We start from the raw sequence: 22,299 nt of genomic DNA, 5'->3' as shown, positions 1-22,299 counted from the left end.
GGGGAACAGGAAGAGGAAGAGGCCTTGTCTAAGCCCAAACTTCCCCGGCTGACCCTCTCCGACTCCGGCAACCCCGGCGGGACGGTGGAGGGAAACCGGGCCGGGCCCTGGCGTTTCGCTTCCTCCGGGAGGAGGGTGCCCCTGGTCACCGGGCAGGAATGAGGGTGGGGGAGGGTGCGGTCCAGATGGGAGCTCAGCGGGCTCCTCACGTGCCAAGGCCACTCGGCCACTTGCCCGTGGTTGCGCGGGGAGACAGTCATGACTGTCATGATTTGTCATGGCAAATCTCCAGTGGCTACCAATCAATCTGCGCAGCAGGCAGAAACTCCTCACCCTGGGCTTCAAGGCTGTCCATTCCCTCGCCCCCTCCTACCTCACCTCCCTTCTCTCCTTCTCCAGCCCAGCCCGCACCCTCTGCTCCTCCGCCGCTGATCTCCTCACCGTACCTCATTCTCGCCCGTCCCGCCATCGACCCCCGGCCCACGTCCTTCCCCGGGCCCGGAATGCCCCCAATCCCTCTGCCCATCTGCCAAGCTAGCTCTCTTCCTCCCTTCAAGGCCCTGCTGAGAGCTCACCTCCTCCAGGAGGCCTTCCCAGACTAAGCCCCTTCCTTCCTCTCCCCCTCGTCCCCCTCTCCATCCCCCCCCATCTTACCTCCTTCCGTTTCCCACAGCACCTGTATATATGTATACATGTTTGTACATATTTATTACTCTATTTATTTATTTTACTTGTACATATCTATTCTATTTATTTTATTTTGTTAGTATGCTTGGTTCTGTTCTCTGTCTCCCCCTTTTAGACTGTGAGCCCACTGTTGGGTAGGGACTGTCTCTATGTGTTGCCAATTTGTACTTCCCAAGCGCTTAGTACAGTGCTCTGCACATAGTAAGCGCTCAATAAATACGATAGATTGATTGATTGATTCCCAAGCGCTTAGTACAGTGCTCTGCCCATAGTAAGCGCTCAATAAATACGATTGATGATGACTGATGATGATATCTATTCTATTTATTTTATTTTGTTAGTACGTTTGGTTTTGTCTCCCCCTTTTAGACCGGGAGCCCACTGCTGGGTAGGGACTGTCTCTATATGTTGCCAATTTGTACTTCCCAAGTGCTTAGTACGGTGCTCTGCACGCGGTAAGGGCTCAATAAATACGATTGATGATGATGATGATGACTGGTGGGGCACGGCCACGATGGCCTCAGAGAAATGACTAAGTCAGGGCCACCGTGCTGAGGTTGGGCCCTGCTTGCATCCACATTTCTGAGGGAGGAAAGTACACACACACTCACACGCACACCAGTTTTCTCCCACCCCTAAACAAAGCAGGCTCTCTCCCTTCCTTGCTATTTTGAACGAGGCCCGCCCAGGGCAGGAGAATGGCGCTTTTGTTCTGAGCGGGCAAGGGGGTCACTCGATCACTTGGGGGAAGACGGCATCCCTTTTTTTTTTTTTTTTTAATGGTATTTGGAAACAATAAATAATAATAAATGATGTTGGCATTTGTTAAGCGCTTACTATCAATCAATCAATCGTATTTATTGAGCGCTTACTGTGTGCAGAGCACTGGACTAAGAATGGCGCTTTTGTTCTGAGCGGGCAAGGGGGTCACTCGATCACTTGGGGGAAGACGGCATCCTTTTTTTTTTTTAATGGTACTTGGAAACAATAAATAATAATAAATGATGTTGGCATTTGTTAAGCGCTTACTATCAATCAATCAATCGTATTTATTGAGCGCTTACTGTGTGCAGAGCACTGGACTAAGAATGGCGCTTTTGTTCTGAGCGGGCAAGGGGGTCACTCGATCACTTGGGGGAAACCGGCATCCCTTTTTTTTTTTTAATGGTATTTAGAAACAATAAATAATAATAAATGATGTTGGCATTTGTTAAGCACTTACTATCAATCAATCAATCGTATTTATTGAGCGCTTACTGTGTGCAGAGCACTGGACTAAGAATGGCGCTTTTGTTCTGAGCGGGCAAGGGGGTCACTCGATCACTTGGGGGAAGACGGCATCCCTTTTTTTTTTTTTTTAATGGTATTTGGAAACAATAAATAATAATAAATGATGTTGGCATTTGTTAAGCGCTTACTATCAATCAATCAATTGTATTTATTGAGCGCTTACTGTGTGCAGAGCACTGTACTAAGAATGGCGCTTTTGTTCTGAGCGGGCAAGGGGGTCACTCGATCACTTGGGGGAAAACGGCATCCCTTTTTTTTTTTTTAATGGTATTTGGAAACAATAAATAATAATAAATGATGTTGGCATTTGTTAAGCGCTTACTATCAATCAATCAATCGTATTTATTGAGCACTTACTGTGTGCAGAGCACTGTACTAAGAATGGCGCTTTTGTTCTGAGCGGGCAAGGGGGTCACTCGATCACTTGGGGGAAGACGGCATCCCTTTTTTTTTTTTTTAATGGTACTTGGAAACAATAAATAATAATAAATGATGTTGGCATTTGTTAAGCGCTTACTATAAATCAATCAATCGTATTTATTGAGCGCTTACTGTGTGCAGAGCACTGTACTAAGCGCTTGGGAAGCTGGCAACATCTAGAGACAGTCCCTACCCAACAGTGGGCTCACAGTCTAGAAGGGGGAGACAGAGAACAAAAGCAAACATACTAACAAAATAAAATAAATAGAATAGATAGGTACAAGTAAAATAAATAAATAAATAGGGTAATAAATATGTACAAGCATATATACATATATACAGGTGCTGTGGGGAAGGGAAGGAGGTAAGATGTGGGGGATGGAGAGGGGGACGAGGGGGTGAGGAAGGAAGGGGCTCAGTCTGGGAAGGCCTCCTGGAGGAGGTGAGCTCTCAGTAGGGCCTTGAAGGGAGGAAGAGAGCGAGCTTGGCTGATGGGCAATGCAAAGCACCGTTCTAAGCGCTTGGGGGGATACAAAGTGATCAGGCTGTCCCACGTGGGGCTCACGGTCTTAATCCCCATTTTACAGATGAGGGAACTGAGGCTCAGAGAAGTGAAGTGACTTGCCCAAGGTCACACAGCAGACATGTGGCGGAGCCGGGATTCGAACCCATGACCTCTGACTCCAAAGCCCGGGCTCTTTCCACTGAGCCACGCTGCTCCTCTGGAAAGCACTTACTGTGCACCGGGCACCGTACTAAGCGCCGGGGTGGATCCGGGCAAAGCGGGTTGGACCCCATCCCTGTCCCACATGGGGCTTCCAGTCTTCATCCCCATTTTCATTCGTTCATTCAATCGTATTTATTGAGCGCTTACTGTGTGCAGAGCACTGGACTAAGCGCTTGGGAAGTCCAAGTTGGCAACATCTAGAGACGGTCCCTACCCAACAGCAGGCTCACAGGCTAGAAGCGGGAGACAGACAACAAAACAAAAAATATTAACAAAATAAAATAAATAGAATAAATAGGTACAAGTAAAATAGAGTAACAAATACGATGGGGGATGCTCTCTTGCCCCCCTCTCGCTCAGCCCCACGGCACTTTGGTCCAGGTCTGTAATTTATATTAATATCTCTCTCCGCCTCTAAAAAGTAAGCTCCCTGCGGGAAGGGAATATGTCTACCGACTCTGTTATACTGTGCAGCGTGGCTCAGTGGAAAGAGCCCGGGCTTTGGAGCCGGAGGTCATGGGTTCAAATCCCGGCTCCGCCGCTTGTCAGCTGTGTGACTTTGGGCAAGTCGCTTCACTTCTCTGGGCCTCAGTTCCCTCATCTGGAAAATGGGGATTAAGACTGTGAGCCCCCCCGTGGGACAAGCTGATCACCTTGTAACCTCCCCAGAGCTTAGAACGGTGCTTTGCACATAGTAAGCGCTTAATAAATGCCATCATCATTATTATTATAATTATTATTACTCTTCCAAATGCTTGGCACAGAGTTCCGCAGACAGTAAAGCCCTCGATAAATTTATTTCCTGCAGACGGGAGCATCTCTAGTATAATAGAGTTGGCAGTTACCTCATCTGGAAAATGGGTTTAAAACTGTGAGCCCCCCGTTGGACAACCTGATCACCTTGTAACCTCCCCAGCGCTAAGAACAGTGCTTTGCACATAGTAAGCACTTAACAAATACCATCATTATTATTATTATTATTAGACGCGTTCTCTGCCCACATCAAAGAAGCAGCGTGGCCCAGTGGGTACAGCCCGGGCCTGGGCGTTAGAAGGACCTGGGTTCTAATCCCGGCTCTTTCTGCTGTGGAACCTGGGGCGAGTCGCTTCACTGGGTCTCATTTTCCTCAACCGTAAAATGGGTATTAAAGTAGTGAGCCCCACGTGGGACCCGGACTGGGTCCGACCTGATTGTTTGGATCCACCCCAGTGCTTAGTACCGTGCCCGGCACCGAGTAAGCGCTTAAAAAATACCATTAAAAAAAGGACAGGTGGTGAACCCTCCCCTCCAGGAGCTGTCTGTCTAATGGGGGAGACGCATCCTCATCATCCATAGTATCTACTGAGCGCTTTTGATGTGTGCAGCGCTATACTAAGCGGTTGGGAGAACAGCAGACTCAATGGACAAGGACGTCCCAGTTTCAGGAGAGTACACAGACCTCAACAAACAGCACTTATAAAATGAGGCAACGCCAGGAGATCAATCAATCAATCAATCAATCGTATTTATTGAGCGCTTACTATGTGCAGAGCACTGTACTAAGCGCTTGGGAAGTACAAATTGGCAACATATAGAGACAGTCCCTACCCAACAGTGGGCTCACAGTCTAAAAGGGGGAGACAGAGAACAAAACCAAACATACTAACAAAATAAAATATGACATAAGAGATGACATCGATCCACTGATAGCTAATTTTTCTTTTTTTTTTTACGGTATTAAGCACTTACTAGGTGCTAGGCACTGTACTAAACGCGGGGGGTAGACACAAGCTACACAGACACATAGTCCATGACCCACCTGGGGCTCACAGTCTTCACCCCCATTATACAGATGAGGGAACTGAGGCCCAGAGAAGTCAAGCGACCCGCCCAAGGTCTCGCAGACCGGGATTGGCTGCTGGGTGACCTTGGGCAACTTACTTCACTGCTCTGTGCCTTGGTTATCGCATCCGGAAAATGAGAGTTAAGATCGTGAGCCCCATGTGAAGCAGGGACTGTATCCAACCTGATAAGTTTGGATCAACCCCAGTGCTTAGAACAGTGCCTGGCACATAATAAGCGCCTAAAAAGTACCATTAAAATAAAAAGCAAAATACAAAAGAATCCAGGTCCTCTGACTCTTAACCCGGGACTTTTAACTGCACGACAGCGTGGCCCCGTAGAAAGCCTGGGAGTCCGGGGGCCTGGGTTCTAATCCTGGCTCTGCCACTGCCTGACCTTTTAGACTGTGAGCCCACTGTTGGGTAGGGACTGTCTCTATATGTTGCCAATTTGTACTTCCCAAGCGCTTAGTACAGTGCTCTGCACATAGTAAGCGCTCAATAAATACGATTGATGATGATGATGATGATGACCTTGGGCCAGTCAGGCAAGTGAGAAGCAGGGTGGCTCAGTGGAAAAGGGCCCAGGCTTTGGAGTCAGAGGTCATGGGTTCAAATCCCGGCTCCTCCAACGGTCAGCTGTGTGACTTTGGGCAAGTCACTTCACTTCTCTGGGCCTCAGTGACCTCATCTGGAAAACGGGGATTAGAACTGTGAGCCCCCCGTGGGACAACCCGATCACTTTGTAACCTCCCCAGCGCTTAGAACAGTGCTTTGCATGTAGTAAGCGCTTAATAAATGCCATTAAAAAAAAAAGTCACTTCACACCTCAGAGCCTCCTTTTCCTCATCTGCGAACTGGGAATTCAATCCACGTTCTCCCTCCCCCTTGGTCCGTGAGCCCCGCGTGGGACAGGGACTGTGTCCGGCCTGACGGGCTTGTTTAATACGGTAACTTGGCACATAGTAAGTGCTTACATACCACGTTGAATGTTATGATTATTGTCCAAGATTCAGGTGAGCTGCTACGGAGATTTCAGACTGTGATTTTAGTCCCCTTTTAGACTGTGAGCCCACTGTTGGGTAGGGACTGTCTCCATATGTTGCCAATTTGTACTTCCCAAGTGCTTAGTACAGTGCTCTGCACATAGTAAGCGCTCAATAAATACGATTGATGATGATGATGATGAGATCTGGGGTGGGGCTGGGGTGACAGAAACCACACTCCAGACTGTCCTTCCTCCCCCCAAACCCGCAGTGACCAGTGGAGGAGGGAGAGGGAGGGGGCTCTGAAAGAAGTGGGATCATCATCAATCGTATTTATTGAGTGCTTACTATGTGCAGAGCACTGTACTAAGCGCTTATCCTTCCAGTCCCATGGACCGCTCAGAAGAAAACCTCCGCGACCCCCACCGCTCCCTCCAATGGCCCGGGAATGCCAAGTCGACCCCCACCCTCCGCGTTGGAGAAATCCATCTATCAATCGGTGGCGTTTACTGAGGGTTCGCTGCGTGCGGAGCACTGGACTGAGCGCTTAGGAGAGAACAACTAGCTCTCTTCCTCCCTTCAAGGCCCTACTGAGAGCTCACCTCCTCCAGGAGGCCTTCCCAGACTGAGCCCCCTCCCCATCCCCCCCGCCTTACCTCCTTCCCTTCCCCACAGCACCTGTATATATGTTTGGACATATTTATTACTCTATTTATTTTACTTGTACATATCTATTCTATTGATTTTATTTTGTTAGTATGTTTGGTTTTGCTCTCCATCTCCCCCTTTTAGACTGTGAGCCCACTGCTGGGTAGGGACTGTCTCTATATGTTGCCAACTTGGACTTCCCAAGTGCTTAGTCCAGTGCTCTGCACACAGTAAGCGCTCAATAAATACGATTGATGATGATGATGATGACAACTAGCTCTCTTCCTCCCTTCAAGGCCCTACTGGCCCTTCAAGGCCCAGACTGAGCCCCTTCCTTCCTCTCCCCCTCGTCCCCCTCTCCATCCCCCCCATCTTACCTCCTTCCCTTCCCCACAGCACCTGTATATATGTTTGTACATATTTATTACTCTATTTATTTATTGTACTTGTACATATCTATTCTATTTATTTTATTTTGTTAGTATGTTTGGTTTTGCTCTCCGTCTCCCCCTTTTAGACTGTGCGCCCACTGTTGGGTAGGGACTGTCTCTAGATGTTGCCAACTTGGACTTCCCAAGCGCTTAGTCCAGTGCCCTGCACACAGTAAGCATTCAATAAATACAATTGATGGTGATGATGACTGTCTCTATATGTTGCCAACTTGTACTTCCCAAGCGCTTAGTCCAGTGCTCTGCACACTAAGCGCTCAATAAATACGATTGATTGATTGACTGACAACATGGCAGGGCTGGCAGACACGTTCCCTGTCCATAGCCAACTGGGCAGCCTCGAGGGGGACGGTGGATGTTAATATGAATGATAATAATGATAAATATGGAAAAAGGACCTTCCAAGACCCTCACGGGGACGCCCCAAAAACCCACCGGGGTTTCTTTCCCGCTGCCTCCGGACCGGCTGGGACCCCAGTAGTCCTTCTCTCCCCCCATGGCTGTGCCCCCAAACCGGAGGGCCAAGCGCGGTGACCCCCAGCCGCGTTTCCCCTCTGTAGATTGGGGGGACGGGTCGGACCGAGCCGGTCACTTCCTTCCTGTCCTGGCCGGCGGCATCCTGCCGATAGGCCGCTCCGTGTCGGGGGGACGCGGTTTCACTCCGGGACCCGAGGCGTCCATCTCCACACCCTTCCGCGCAAACCGGGGTGGGCCAGTGGGTAGAGCCAGCCCGGGCCTGCGAGTCTGAGGACCTGGGTCCTCGTCCCGGCTCTGCCACCCACCTGCTGTGGGACCTTGGGCGAGTCGCCTCACCTCTCTGGGCCTCGGTTCCCTCACCTGGAAAATGGGGATGAAGACCGGGAGCCCCATGTGGGACAGGGGCTGTGCCCAGCTGGTCACCTTGCAAATCCTCCAGCGCTTAGATCAGGGAAGGCCTCTGGGAGGGGATATATATATATATATATATGTTTGTACATATTTATTACTCTATTTATTGGGAAGCACAAGTTGGCAACATCTAGAGACGGTCCCTACCCAACAGTGGGCTCACAGTCTAAAAGGGGGAGACAGAGAACAAAACCAAACATACTAACAAAATAAAATAAATAGAATCGATATGCACAAGTAAAAAGCCCACTGTTGGGTAGGGACTGTCTCTATATGTTGCCAATTTGTACTTCCCAAGCGCTTAGTACAGTGCTCTGCACATAGTAAGCGCTCAATAAATACGATTGATGATGATGATGATAAATAAATAAATAGAGCAATAAATATGTCCAAACATATATACATCGATACAGGTGCTGTGGGGAAGGGAAGGAGGTGAGATGGGGGGGATGGAGAGGGGGACGAGGGGGAGAGGAAAGATCCGACAGACAATGGCTCTCCCCAGCTCCAGGGCCTTACTGAGGGCCCACCTCCTCCGAGCGGCCTTCCCTGACTGCACCCTCCTTTCCTCTCCTCCCACTCCCTTCTCCGTCGCCCTGACTGGCTCCCTTGATTCACCTCCCGCCGCCCCCAGCCCCATCCCACTGATGTCCCCATCCGTCATTTATTTATTTTACCATCTGTCTCCCCCGCTCTACAATGTAAGCTCGATGTGGGCAGGGAATGCATCTGGTGATTGACTGATTGATGGCATTTGATAAGCGCTCACTATGTGCAGAGCACTGTTCTACGCGCTGGGGTAGATACAAGGCATCGGGTTTTCCCCCGTGGGGCTCACAGGTTTAATCCCCATTTTACAGATGAGGGAACTGAGGCTCAGAGAAGTGATTGCTATACTGTCCTCTCCCAAGCGCTTAGTCCAGTGCTCTGCACCAGTAAGTGCTCAATAAATACGAATGGCTGATGAATCCACCTGCTATTTATTTATTTATTTTACTTGTACCTATCTATTCTATTTATTTTATTTTGTTAGTAGGTTTGGTTTTGTTCTCTGTCTCCCCCTTCTAGACTGTGAGCCCACTGTTGGGTAGGGACTGTCCCTAGATGTTGCCAACTTGGACTTCCCAAGCGCTTAGTACAGTGCTCTGCACGCAGTAAGCGCTCAATAAATACGAATGGCTGATGAATCCACCAGCTATTTATTTATTTATTTTACTTGTACATATCTATTCTATTTATTTTATTTTGTTAGTATGTTTGGTTTTGTTCTCTGTCTCCCCCTTCTAGACTGTGAGCCCACTGTTGGGTAGGGACTGTCTCTAGATGTGGCCAACTTGGACTTCCCAAGCGCTTAGTACAGTGCTCTGCACATAGTAAGCGCTCAATAAATACGATTCATTGATTGATTATTGATCTTAATATCCATCTCCCCCTCTGGGCTATGAGCTCACTGAGGGCAGAGATAATAGCGTGGCTCCGTGGAAAGAGCCCGGGCTTTGGAGTCAGACGACATGGGTTCAAATCCCAACTCCGCCACATGTCTGCTGTGTGACCTCGGGCAAGTCACCTCACTTCTCTGAGCCTCGGTTCCCTCATCTGTAAAATGGGGATTAAGATTGTGAGCCCCCCGTGGGACAACCTGATCACCTTGTATCCCCCCCGGGGCTTAGAACAGTGCTCTGCTGTTCTAATCAACCAATCAATTGTATTTATTGAGCGCTTACTGTGTGCAGAGCACTGTACTAAGCGCTTGGGAAGTACAAGTTGGCAACATATAGAGACGGTCCCTACCCAACAGTGGGCTCACGGTCTAAAAGGGGACTTTTAGCAGTAAGCGCTTAACAAATGCCGTCATCATTATTGTAATTATTATAATGTCCACCTACTCTGTTGTACTGAACATTTAGTTCAGTGCCACCTTCAAAGCCTTAGTGAAAGCCCACCTCCTCCGAGATGCCTTCCCTGACTAAGCCCTCCTTTTCTCCCACTCCCTTCTGCGTCACCCTGACTTGCTTCCTTTATTCATCCTCCCTCCCAGCCCCACGGCACTTCTTTCTTTCTTTCGTTCCTTTCTATTAATGTCTCTAGAACATAAGCTCATCTGGGCAGGGCACGTGCCTATCGACTCTGTTATGTTGGACTCTTCCAAGCTCCAGGGACAGACGGTAAGCGCCCAATAAATACCACCGATTCATCGATTACTCCGCACATGGTAAGCACCCAATAAATACCACTGATTCCTCAACTACTCTGCACAGTAAGCGCTCAGTAAAGACCATCGATTGACTGTACTCTCCCAGGCGCTTAGTCGTGCACTGTAGGGCAGCGTCCACATCTACTAACTCTAACCTACTCTCCGTAGCGCTCAGTACAGTGCACCTGGCAGTGTGAGAAGCAGCGTGGCTCAGTGGAAAGAGCATGGGCTTTGGAGTCAGAGGTCATGGGTTCGAATCCCGGCTCCACCACAAGTCTGCTGTGTGACCTTGGGCAAGTCACTTAACTTCTCTGAGCCTCAGTTACCTCATCTGTAAAAATGGGGATTAAGACTGAGCCCCACGTGGGACAACTTGATCGCACTGTATACCCCCAGCGCTTAGAACAGTGCTTTGCACATAGTAAGCGCTTAACAAATGCCATCATCATCATCACCAGGCAAGCGTTCAATAAATACTCCTAATGGATCTTCATCTGGAAACGCCCACCTCAATCCTGACTTTCCCCGATACCGAGATAAAACAGCACAGAGCCCCCTTGCCTAAGACGGATAACAATAATAATCATGATGGCATTTATTAAGCGCTTACTATGTGCAAAGCACTGTTCTAAGCGCTGGGGAGGTTACAAGGTGATCAGGTTGTCCCACGGGGGGCTCACAGTCTTAATCCCCATTTTCCAGATGAGGGAACTGAGGCCCAGAGAAGTGACTTGCCCAAAGTCACCCAGCTGACAATTGGCGGAGCCGGGATTTGAACCCATGACCTCCGACTCCAAAGCCCGGGCGCTTTCCACTGAGCCGCGCTGCTTCTCTGAATCACTCAACCAATTGAGGGTGTTTTCTGAGCGCCTAACGCTTACACAGCAGTCAATCAGCAGCATTTAAAGGGTGCAGAACACTGTACTAAACGTTCGGCAGGGTGTGACATGCCCAAGGCCGCACAGCAGACGAGCGGTGGAGCCGGGATTAGAATCAATCGTATTTATTGAGTGCTTACTGTGCGCAGAGCACTGTACTAAGCGCTTGGGAAGTCCAAATTGGCAACATCTAGGGACGGTCCCTACCCAACAGCGGGCTCACAGTCGAGAAGGGGGAGACAGAGAACCAAACCAAACACAGTAACAAAATAAAATAAATAGAATAGATATGTACAAATAAAATAAACAAATAAATAATTCGAGCCCGTGACGGTGCTCTTTCCACTACGCCGCTACCAAGGAGCTTACAATCAAGTGGCTGAGAAAGACAGGGAGGTAAATTACTGGAAGGAGGAAGTAATAGAGGCGTCTAAGAGATTAAGGAGGCGCTCAGGATGGGTGGCATCCTCAAGCCTTTAGGGTGACACGGCAGTGTGGCGGATATTTATTTTACTTGTACATATCTATTCTATTTACTTTATTTTGTTAATATGTTTTGTTTTGTTCTCTGTCTCCCCCTTCTAGACTGTGAGCCCACTGTTGGGTAGCGACCGTCTCTATATGTTGCCAACTTGGACTTCCCAAGCGCATAGTACAGTGCTCTTTCTCCCCCTCCTCCCCCTCTCCATCCCCCCCATCTTACCTCCTTCCCTTCCCCACAGCACCTGTATATATGTTTGGACATATTTATCACTCTATTTATTTATTTATTTTACTTGTACATATCTATTCTATTTTATTTTGTTAGTATGTTTGGTTTTGTTCTCTGTCTCCCCCTTTTAGACTGTGAGCCCACTGTTGGGTAGGGACCGTCTCTACATGTTGCCAACATGTACTTCCCAAGCGCTTAGTACAGTGCTCTCTCTCCCCCTCGTCCCCCACTCCATCCCCCCCATCTTACCTCCTTCCCTTCCCCACAGCACCTGTATATCTGTATATATGTTTGTACATATTTATTACTCTATTTATTTTACTTGTACATATCTATTCTATTTATTTTATTTTGTTAGTATGTTTGTTTTTGTTCTCTGTCTCCCCCTTTTAGACTGTGAGCCCACTGTTGGGTAGGGACCGTCTCTATATGTTGCCAACTTGGACTTCCCAAGCGCTTAGTACAGTGCTCTGCACACAGTAAGCGCTCAATAAATATAACTGATGATGATGATGCTCTGCACACAGTAAGCGCTCAATAAATACGATTGATTGATTGATTGATTGAGAGGGGGGACGCTCTGCCCTGTGACCTCGGACAAGTCCCTTCACTTCTCCCTGCCTCAGTTCCCTCGCCTGGAAAGCGGGGATGAAAAGAACTTGTACTACCCAAGCACTTAGCACAGTGCCCTGCACACAGTAAGCACTCAATAAATACGATTGAATGAATGAATGAATGACCCAGGGCGGGGAGATGAGCGATAACTCGGCCCCGGCGCTCCGCACCCAGGAAGTCCTCCGCAATCCTGGCCTGATGGGATGACAGGGAACGGTTCCCAGATGGGCTGGGCTCTCCCAAAGGCCTCGGAGACGGGGAAGAGGGAGGGAGTTTCCGGCAGGAGCGAGGCAGCCTAGTGGAATGAGTCGGAGCACCTGGATTCTCATCCTGCCCCGCGTGACCTGGGCAATCCATCAGTCAGTGGTATTTATTGAGCACCTCCGGGCTCTCATCCCTCCACCCAGGAGCCCCGTGGGTAGACTATGAGCTCCCTGTGGGCAGGGAATGTGTCCGTTTGTTGTTCTGTCGTGCTCTCCCAAGCGCTCAGTACAGTGCATTGCACACAGTAAGGGCTCAATAAATACGACTGAATGAATGAATGAATGAATGGAAGGAGGAAGTAATAGAGGCGTCTAAGAGACCACCCAACTGGTCCCGGGGGGCCCCTGTCCCTCGCCCCACCCCCGGGGCCTGGGCCTCAGTTCCCTCATCTGTCAAATGGGGATTAAAACCGTGGGCCCCCCGCGGGACAGCCTGATCACCTTGTGACCTCCTCAGCGCTTGGAACAGTGCTTTGCACATAGTAAGCGCTTAATAAATGCCATCATTATTATTGTTACACGAGGGTGTGTGTCTGCCAGTCCGTGTTTGTCTGTTGCCTGTCTCCCCCCTTCTAGACTGTGAGCCCGTTGTTGGGTAGGGACCGTTTCTATACGTTGCCAACTTGGATTTCCCAAGCGCTTAGTACAGTGCTCTGCACACAGTAAGCGCCCAATACGATTGAATGAATGAATGGATCTCCCCACCATCGCAGCCCCCCTGGGATCCACGCAGAGAAGCAGCGCGGCTCGGTGGAAAGAGCCCGGGCTTTGGAGTCGGAGGCCCTGGGTTCAAATCCCGGCTCCGCCAATTGTCAGCTGTGGGACTTTGGGCAAGTCACTTCACTTCTCTGGGCCTCAGTTCCCTCATCTGGAAAATGGGGATGAAGACTGTGAGCCCCACGTGGGACAGCCTGATCACCCTGTAACCTCCCCATCGCTTAGAACAGCGCTCGGCACAGAGTAAGAGCTTAATAAATGCCATCATCATTATTATGATTATCCCACCTCCTCCTGCAAACTCATCCCCCTCTACACCGGCAGCTCGGTGTGGGCGGGGAACGCCGGGTCGGGCTCTCCCGAGCGCCTAGTCCAGTGCTCTGCACGCCGTATGCGCTCCGTAAACACCGCCGATGGATTGGTCCATCTCCCAGAATCCGGGGTTGTAACAACCCACCGGCCTTCTCAACCAACTGTCGGCTCATAGTGGGCGTGGAACGTGTCTGCCCACTCTGCTGAATTATCCTTTCCTGAGCGCTCAATAAATACCACGGATTGATGGCCCCATCCTCAGGTCCCTTATGGACAGTCTTTTAGACTGTGAGCCCACTGTTGGGTAGGGACTGTCTCTATATGTTGCCAACTCGTACTTCCCAAGCGCTTAGTACAGTGCTCTGCACACAGTAAGCGCTCAATAAATACGATTGATTGATTGACACATGGACGCAATCACTTGAGTATTTATCAAGTATAGGAGGCCTTCCCAGACTGAGCCCCTTCCTTCCTCTCCCCCTCGTCCCCCTCTCCATCCCCTCATCTTACCTCCTTCCCTTCCCCACAGCACCTGTATATATGGATATATGTTTGTACATATTTATTACTCTACTTATTTATTTTACTTGTACATATCTATTCTATTTATTTTATTTTGTTAGTATGTTTGGTTTGGTTCTCTGTCTCCCCCTTCTAGACTGTGAGCCCACTGTTGGGTAGGGACTGTCTCTATATGTTGCCAACTTGGACTTCCCAAGCGCTTAGCACAGTGCTCTGCACACAGTAAGTGCTCAATAAATACGATTGATTGACTGATTGATTGATCAGTTATTCAACATGACCACTCCGGCGGCAAAGGCTCTCCCCCCTGCCCCCACAGAGTAGCCGCTCCACGCAGGTGGGGAGCGTGTCACTTGTTTCGGCACTTCTTGAGCGCTCAGTATAGCATATCGCACCCCGTGGGCACTCAATAAATACCACCACTGCCAAGCAGCTCCTCTCCTGAGCCTGGGGGAAGCGCCCCCCTGGAGCCCAGGCCTCTCCTCTCCCCCCGACCCAGACTCGACTGAGTCTCTCTGGGGGCCCCCGAAGCTGGTTGCCCCATGGCCTCCCTCCTGGCCCGGCTGGCAGGGCTGCAGAGGCACCTGATAGCCTCCCCCTCTCAATCAATCAATCGTATTTATTGAGCGCTTACTGTGTGCAGAGCACTGGACTAAGCGCTTGGGAAGTCCAAGTTGGCAACATATAGAGACGGTCCCTACCCAACAACAGGCTCACAGTCTAGAAGGGGGAGACAGACAACAAAACCAAACATATTAACAAAATACGTTAATATTTCAACACTCCCTCCCTTCCACTGGGCCCCAGGGTGTTCGGGAGTCTGGGGTCTACTAGAAGCAGCGTGGCTCAGTGGAAAGAGCCCGGGCTTTGGAGTCAGAGGTCATGGGTTCAAATCCCAGCTCCGCCAATTGCCAGCTGTGTGACTTTGGGCAGTGACTTTAGACTGTGAGCCCACTGTTGGGTAGGGACTGTCTCTATATGTTGCCAATTTGTACTTCCCAAGCGCTTAGTACAGTGCTCTGCACATAGTAAGCGCTCAATAAATACGATTGATGATGATGAAGTCCACTTCTCTGGGCCTCAGTGACCTTATCTGCAAAATGGGGATTAAGACTGTGAGCCCCAAGTGGGACAACCTGATCACCTTGTAGCCCCCCCAGCACTTAGAACAGTGTCTTGCACATAGTAAGCACTTAACAAATACCACCATTATTATTATTATTATTCTCTGGGCCTCAGTTCCCTCATCTGCAAAATGGGGATTAAGACTGTGAGCCCCCCCGTGGGACAACCTCATCACCTTGTAACCTCCCCAGTGCTCAGAACAGTGTCTTGCACATAGTAAGCACTTAACAAATACCACCATTATTATTATTATTATTCTCTGGGCCTCAGTTCCCGCATCTGTAAAATGGGGATTAAGACTGTGAGCAACCCCGTAGGACAACCTCATCACCTTGTAACCTCCCCAGTGCTCAGAACAGTGTCTTGCACATAGTAAGCACTTAACAAATACCACCATTATTATTCTCTGGGCCTCAGATCGCTCAACTGTAAAATGGGGATTAAGACTGTGAGCCCCACCGTGGGACAACCTCATCACCTTGTAACCTCTTCAGTGCTCAGAACAGTGCTTTGCACATAGTAAGGGCTTAATAAATGCTATCATTATTATTATTATTATTACTACAAGATGCCAGCCTGGCCTAGCAGCTCAGGTGAGGCGGGCAATCCCGTCATCAGGAGATTCACCTGGGCACAACTGCTCCCGTCACCCTCCTAACAGCCTGAAAAATTGCTGCCTTGGGTTCAGCTGCTGGTGGGAGGAGGGGAGGGGGAAAAGGGGAAGGAGAGGGAGGAGGAAGAAGGATAAGGAAGTGGGAGAGAGAGGGAACATGGAGATCCCTGTGCCAGCTGGGAGGGCAGAGCACTTGGTGTCCCTGTCCCTTGTCCTTATGCCAGCGTCCCTGAGAATTCATTCCCAGTAGGGCCCCCGGCCCCCACCCCAAAAAGCGGGGTCGGTCGTCTTCATCATCATCAATCATATTTATTGAGCACTTAATGTGTGCAGAGCACTGTACTAAGCGCTTGGGAAGTACAAGTTGGTAGCATATAGAGCAATAAATACGAGCCACAGGGAAGCAGCGTGGCTCAGTGGAAAGAGCCTGGGCTTTGGAGTCAGAGGTCAGGGCTTCAAATCCCGGCTCCGCCACTTGTCAGCTGTGTGACTTTGGGCAAGTCACTTCACTTCTCTGGGCCTCAGTTCCCTCATCTGGAAAATGGGGATTAAGACTGTGAGCCCCACGTGGGACAACCTGATTACCTTGTATCTACCCCAGTGCTTAGAACAGTGCTTGGCACATAGTAAGCGCTTAACAAATGCCAACATTATTATTATTATCATTATTGATGATGATATAGAGACAGTCCCTACCCAGCAGTGGGCTCGCTAGTCCTCTCAGTAGTCTTCTTCCCTAAGCATCCGTGCCCAGGGGAGCCGGACGAGGGGCAGCCACAGGCCCCGGCCCTCCTGCCCCAACCGGGCCCGACGGGCAGGCTGCGACCCCAGAGGTCAATCCGACGGCGGACGAGCCCGTCCAGGCAGCCGGTGGCCTCGGCCCGGCCTCCGAGGGGTCAAGGTGGCCCCTGGCACCCCTTGGACCCTTCCCCGGGCCCGAACGGAGGGTGGTCGGAGACCGCATCCAAACCGTCGTGTGGGGGTGTCGAGATGTGGAGGAGGGAGCTAGGAAACCAAAACTGCAGTGTGAACGCCGCCTACACAACGCCGCCTACACACGGCCCACTCGCTCCTTCCCTGCCACTTCGCCTTCAGATTCGGGCCCTAAAATCCGCCCCTCGAACCACCTGCCCCGAGGACGCCCCATCTCCAAACTGGATGGATCCCTAGTGCTCAGTCAATGCTCAAAAAATACCCTCGGTTGATTTATCTTGGGCTCTTTTGGGGGTTTTTTTATGGCATTTTGTTAGGCCCTTAGTCTGTGGCAGGCACTGTACTGAACTCTAGGATGGAGCCAAGCTCATCAGGTTGGACACGGGCCACGTCCCACATGGGGCTTCGAGGCTTAATCTGGGGTGGGGGTGACTGGAAACGCTGGGCCCCGAAAGGTCCGTCTGGTTCAACCGGTCCTCGTCTCCCTGGCTGGGGAGCCGAGGGGTGCCTTCCTCCTCCTCCTCGGCTCTGCCCAGAACCAGGGCACACGGGGGGCGAGATGCCACCAGGCTTCCGGGGCATCTTCGGGGAGACAAAGGGTGGCTGCCGCCTGCCTCTCCCGGATCTATATAACCGGGAGCGTGGGAAGGCGAGATTCTGGCTTTCGCATGCTCCCACACACTTAGACGCCCCCGCGCCCCCAACCCCCCCCACCCCATCCGCCGTTACATAAGACGGCCAATTAACCGTCCCCCGGTCTTCCGGGCCCGGAGCCGGATTCTCTCCCTTTGGGGGTCCTCGACCCCAGCCCCCCGTGCCCCAGAGGGGACACCAAATGGCACAACCCACTCGCCTTGCCAAGGGGAGTGGGGAAAGAAGCTGGAAGTCTTGTGAGGCATTTTTTTTTGGGGGGGGGGGTGTACTGGAGGAGGAATAGTCTCTCTCTGCTTATTATTATTAATAATAATGCTAATAATAATGATAATAACACATAATAATATCTCTCTGCTCTTCTGTCTCTCTCTCTCTCTGCTTAATAATGCTTCTGTTGCTCTCTGCTCCTCAACAATAATAATAATGCTTCTCTCTCTGCTTCTCTGTCTCTCTGCTTCTCTCTGCTCTTGTCTCTGCCTAATAATGCTTCTCTTGCTCTCTGCTCCTCAACAATAATAATATTTCTCTCTCTGCTTCTCTGTCTCTCTGCTCCTCTCTGTCTCTCTGCCCCCTCTGCCCGTCTCTGTCTCTCTCTGCCCATCTCTGTGTGCTTACTAATAATAAGCGTGGCTCAGTGGAAAGAGCCCGGGCTTTGGAGTCGGTGGCCATGGGTTCAAATCCCGGCTCCGCCACTTGTCATCTGGGTGACCGGCCCAGTCGCTTCACTTCTCTGGGCCTCAGTGACCTCATCTGGAAAATGGGGATGAAGACCGCGAGCCCAACCTGATCCCCTTGTAACCTCCCCAGCGCTTAGAGCAGTGCTTTGCACACAGTAAGCGCTTCATACCATCATTATTATTATCTCTCTGCTTCTGTCTCTGCTTAACAATAATGTTAATAATGCTTCTCTCTCTCCTCCTGTCTCTCTGATCTTCTGTCTCTCTCTGCTCCTCTGTCTCTCCCTGCCTGTGTCTCTGCCCCTGTCTCTGTCAATCAATCAATCAATCGTATTTATTGAGCGCTTACTCTCGGCCTGTCCCGGACGTTGGGCAGGACCCTCGTGCCCGGAGAAGCAGAATTGGAGGGGAGGGGGCAGAGACAGCCCTCGTCCCAGCGCTCTGCGCAGAGTAACCGCTCAATCCACCCTCCTGAAAGACCGACCGAATGACCAACCCGGGGGCGGTATAAACGTTTAATCCGGCGCTCGGGGGGGCGTTCAGTAAATGCCACGGAAGGAAGCGAAGGGAAGGACCTGTTGGGGGGAGGAGAGGGGGCGACGTGGCGCCGGTTTGGACGGAGATTTGGGGAAACGGAGGCGGGGGCGGACACTGGGAGCGGGCCAAAGGTTTACTGTTATTATTCATATTAGGGGGTTTGGTGGGCGCTCTGTGCCCAGCACTGTTCTAAGCGCTGGGGTGTCTACGAGGCCATCGGGGGGTGAACGGATGGAAACCCCTCCCCACAACCCCCTCCCTCCCCCAGAGGGGAGATAATAACGATGGCATTTATTAACTTGTACTTCCCAGGCGCTTAATACAGTGCTTTGCACACAGTAAGCGCTCAATAAATACGATTGATTGATTGATTAGGCGCTTACTATGTGCGAACCACTGTTCTAAGCGAAAATTTCGGAGAGGGGGTCCCCGGGCACCGCGGTAGCTAGCGGGGCGCCCCCCCCCTACATTGGGGGGAGGCCAAAGCACTGTGCCAAGCGCTGCGGCGACGCTGAAAGGCGGGAGGGCTCCCCGGAGGCGGCGGCGGCGGGGGGGGGGGGTCACTGACCTTGTAGACATTTTCGGTGAGGCGGTGCACTTCCTCCGAGCGCGCCATGGTGCGGGGTCCCGGGGACGGGCGACGGACGAGACGGCCAGCGAAGCGTGCGGATGGTGAAGCGCCCGCCCGCCGCCGCCGCGGAGCATCTTAAAGCCTCGCCCGCCCCGCCCCGCCCGGAGGCCACGCCCCCGCTGCTAGGCAACGGACCCGCCCCCGGCCCCCGCTGCTAGGCAACCGCCCCGCCCCACCCGCCGGACCCGCCACGCCGATTGGCCTCCGCGAGCCACGCCCCCTTAAGGCCACGCCCCCGAACGCGCTGCTCGGCAACCGCGCCCCCTCCGCCACGCCGATTGGCCCCCCTTGAAGCCACGCCCCCGGCCCGCTGCTAGGCAACCACGCGGCCCCTCCCTCCCCGCCCCCTCGGCCACGAGGATCGGCCGCCCCTGAAGGCCCCGCCCCCTTCCCAACGGCTGTTCTCCCTTCGAATCAATCAATCAATCGTATTTATTGGGCGCTTACTGTGTGCAGAGCACTGTACTAAGCGCTTGGGAAGTACAAGTTCACTCATTCAATAGTATTTATTGAGCACTTACTGTGTGCAGAGCACTGGACTAAGCGCTTGGGAAGTACAAGTAGGCAACACATAGAGACAGTCCCTACCCAACAGCGGGCTCACAGTCTCTACTGATAATAATAATAATAATAAGGATGGCATTTATTAAGCGCTTACTATGTGCAAAGCACTGTTCTAAGCGCTGGGGAGGTAACAAGGTGATCAGGTTGTCCCACAGGGGGCTCACAGTCTTCATCCCCATTTTACAGATGAGGTAACTGAGGCACAGAGAAGTTACCCAAAGTCACACAGCTGACAATTGGCGGAGCAGGGATTTGAACCCACGACCTCTGACTCCAAAGCCCGGGCTCTTTCCACTGAGCCATGCTGCTTCAAGCGCTTACTACGTGCAAAGCACTGTTCTAAGCGCTGGGGAGGTTACAAGGTGAACGGCTGCTCTCCCTTCGAAGGCCTACTGATAATAATAATAATAATAAAGATGGCATTTATTAAGCGCTTACTACATGCAAAGCACTGTTCTAAGAGCTGGGGAGGTTACAAGGCGATCAGGTTGTCCCACGGAGGGCTCACAGTCTTAATCCCCATTTTCCAGATGAGGTAACTGAGGCACAGAGAAGTGAAGTGACTCGCCCAAAGTCACCCAGATGACAATTGGCAGAGCTGGGATTTGAACCCATGACCTCTGGCCCGGGCTCTTTCCACTGAGCCACGCTGCTTCTCTTAGAGCTCACCTCCTCCAAGAGGCCTTCCCACACTGATCCCCCTTTTTCCTCTCCTCCTCCCCATCCCCCCAACCTACCTCCTTCCCCTCCCCACAGCACTTGGATATATTTGTACAGATCTATTACTCTATTTTATTTGTACATATTTACTATTGTATTTATTTTGCTAATGATGTGCACTTAGCTTTAATTTTATTTGTTCTGACGACTTGACACCTACTCTATTTAATTTGTACATATCTATTTTATCTATTTTGTTAATACGTTTTGTTTTGTCGCCTGTCTCCCCCTTTTATTCATTCATTCATTCAATCGTATTTATTGAGTGCTTACGGTGTGCAGAGCACTGTACTAAGTGCTTGGGAAGTACAAGCTGGCAACATATAGAGACAGTCCCTACCCAACAGCAGGCTTGCAGTCTAGAAGGGGGAGATGGACAACAAAACAAAATATATTAACAAAATAAAATCAATAGAATAAATCTGTACAAATAAAATAGTAATAAATACGTACAAACATATATACATTCATTCATTCAATCGTATTTATTGAGCGCTTACTATGTGCAGAGCACTGTACTAAGCGCTTGGGAAGTCCAAGTCGGCAACACATAGAGACAGTCCCTACCCAACAGCAGGCTCGCAGTCGAGAAGGGGGAGACGGACATCAAAACCAAACATACTAACAAAATAAAATAAATAGAATAAATATGTACGAATAAAATAAATAAATAGAGTAATAAATACGTACAAACATATATATAGGTGCTGTGGGGAGGGGAAGGAGGTAAGGCTGTGAGCCCACTGTTGGGGAGGGACCGACTTGGACTTGGACTTCCCAAGCGCTTAGTACAGTGCTTTGCACCCAGTAAGCGCTCAATAAATACGATTGAATGAATGAATATGTTTGTACATATTTATTACCCTATTTATTTATTTATTTTACTTGTACATATTGATTCTATTTATTTTATTTCGTTAATATGTTTTGTTTTGTTGTCCGTCTCCCCCCTTCTAGACTGTGAGCCCGTTGTTGGGTAGGGACCGTCTCTAGATGTTGCCGACTTGGACTTCCCAAGCGCTTAGTACAGTGCTCTGCACACAGTAAGCGCTCAATAAATACGATTGAATGAATGAATGAATGAATGAATGCTAGGCAACCACGCCCCTTTCCTCCCCGGGGATCGGCGCCCCCTGCCGGCCCCGCCCCTCCGCCTCCGTTGCTAGGCAACGTCCCCGCCCTCCCACCGACACCGCCCCCTGCAGGCCCCGTCCCGCCCAGCCGCTGCTAGGCAACGGCCCCGCCCTCCGCCCCTGTTGCTGGGCAACAACTCCATCCCGCCCCCCCGAGCCGCGGCGGCCGCTGATTGGTCGTCGCGGGTGTCCGTCCGCGGGAGGGCGGGGGCAGCAACAGTGTGGCCTAAAGGCTAGAGCCCGGGCCCAGAATAATAATAATGATAATAATAATAATGATGGCATTTGTTAAGCGCTTACTATGTGCAAAGCACTGTTCTAGGCGCTGGGGAGGTTACAAAGGTGATCAGGTTGTCCCACGGGGGGCTCACAGTCTTTACAGATGAAGGAACACAAGCCCAGAGAAGTGAAGTGACTCACCCAAGGTCACACAGCAACAACTGGCAGAGCCGGGGTTCGAACCCACGACCTCCGACTCCAAAGCCCGGGCTCTTCCCCTTGAGCCACGCTGCTTCTCAAGTACCATTTTCCTTTTTTGGCCTATCCTTCTAGACTGTGAGCCCAATGTTGGGTAGGGACCGTCT

At 50.8% G+C, this 22,299-nt stretch overlaps 1 protein-coding gene across 3 annotated transcripts in view; it reads right to left on the bottom strand.

Moving 5' to 3' along the window:
- Positions 1–19,346, bottom strand: part of BAIAP2 (BAR/IMD domain containing adaptor protein 2) — an 89,583-nt gene extending 70,237 nt beyond the window's left edge. For all 3 annotated transcript variants that reach the window (XM_038741991.1, XM_038741992.1, XM_038741993.1), the window contains exon 1: positions 19,236–19,346. In XM_038741991.1, coding sequence (XP_038597919.1) covers positions 19,236–19,283 — 48 coding nt within the window. In that variant the 5' untranslated portion in view covers positions 19,284–19,346. The remainder of the gene's footprint in view (positions 1–19,235) is intronic.
- Between the last annotated feature and the right edge of the window lie 2,953 nt (positions 19,347–22,299).

The sequence above is a fragment of the Tachyglossus aculeatus genome, unplaced genomic scaffold (assembly GCF_015852505.1).
Source record: "Tachyglossus aculeatus isolate mTacAcu1 unplaced genomic scaffold, mTacAcu1.pri SUPER_34, whole genome shotgun sequence".
In the NCBI taxonomy this organism is placed as follows: Eukaryota; Metazoa; Chordata; class Mammalia; order Monotremata; family Tachyglossidae; genus Tachyglossus; species Tachyglossus aculeatus.
The sequence above is the reverse complement of the archived record's forward strand: the minus strand, read 5'-3'. Positions and strand labels throughout refer to the sequence as shown.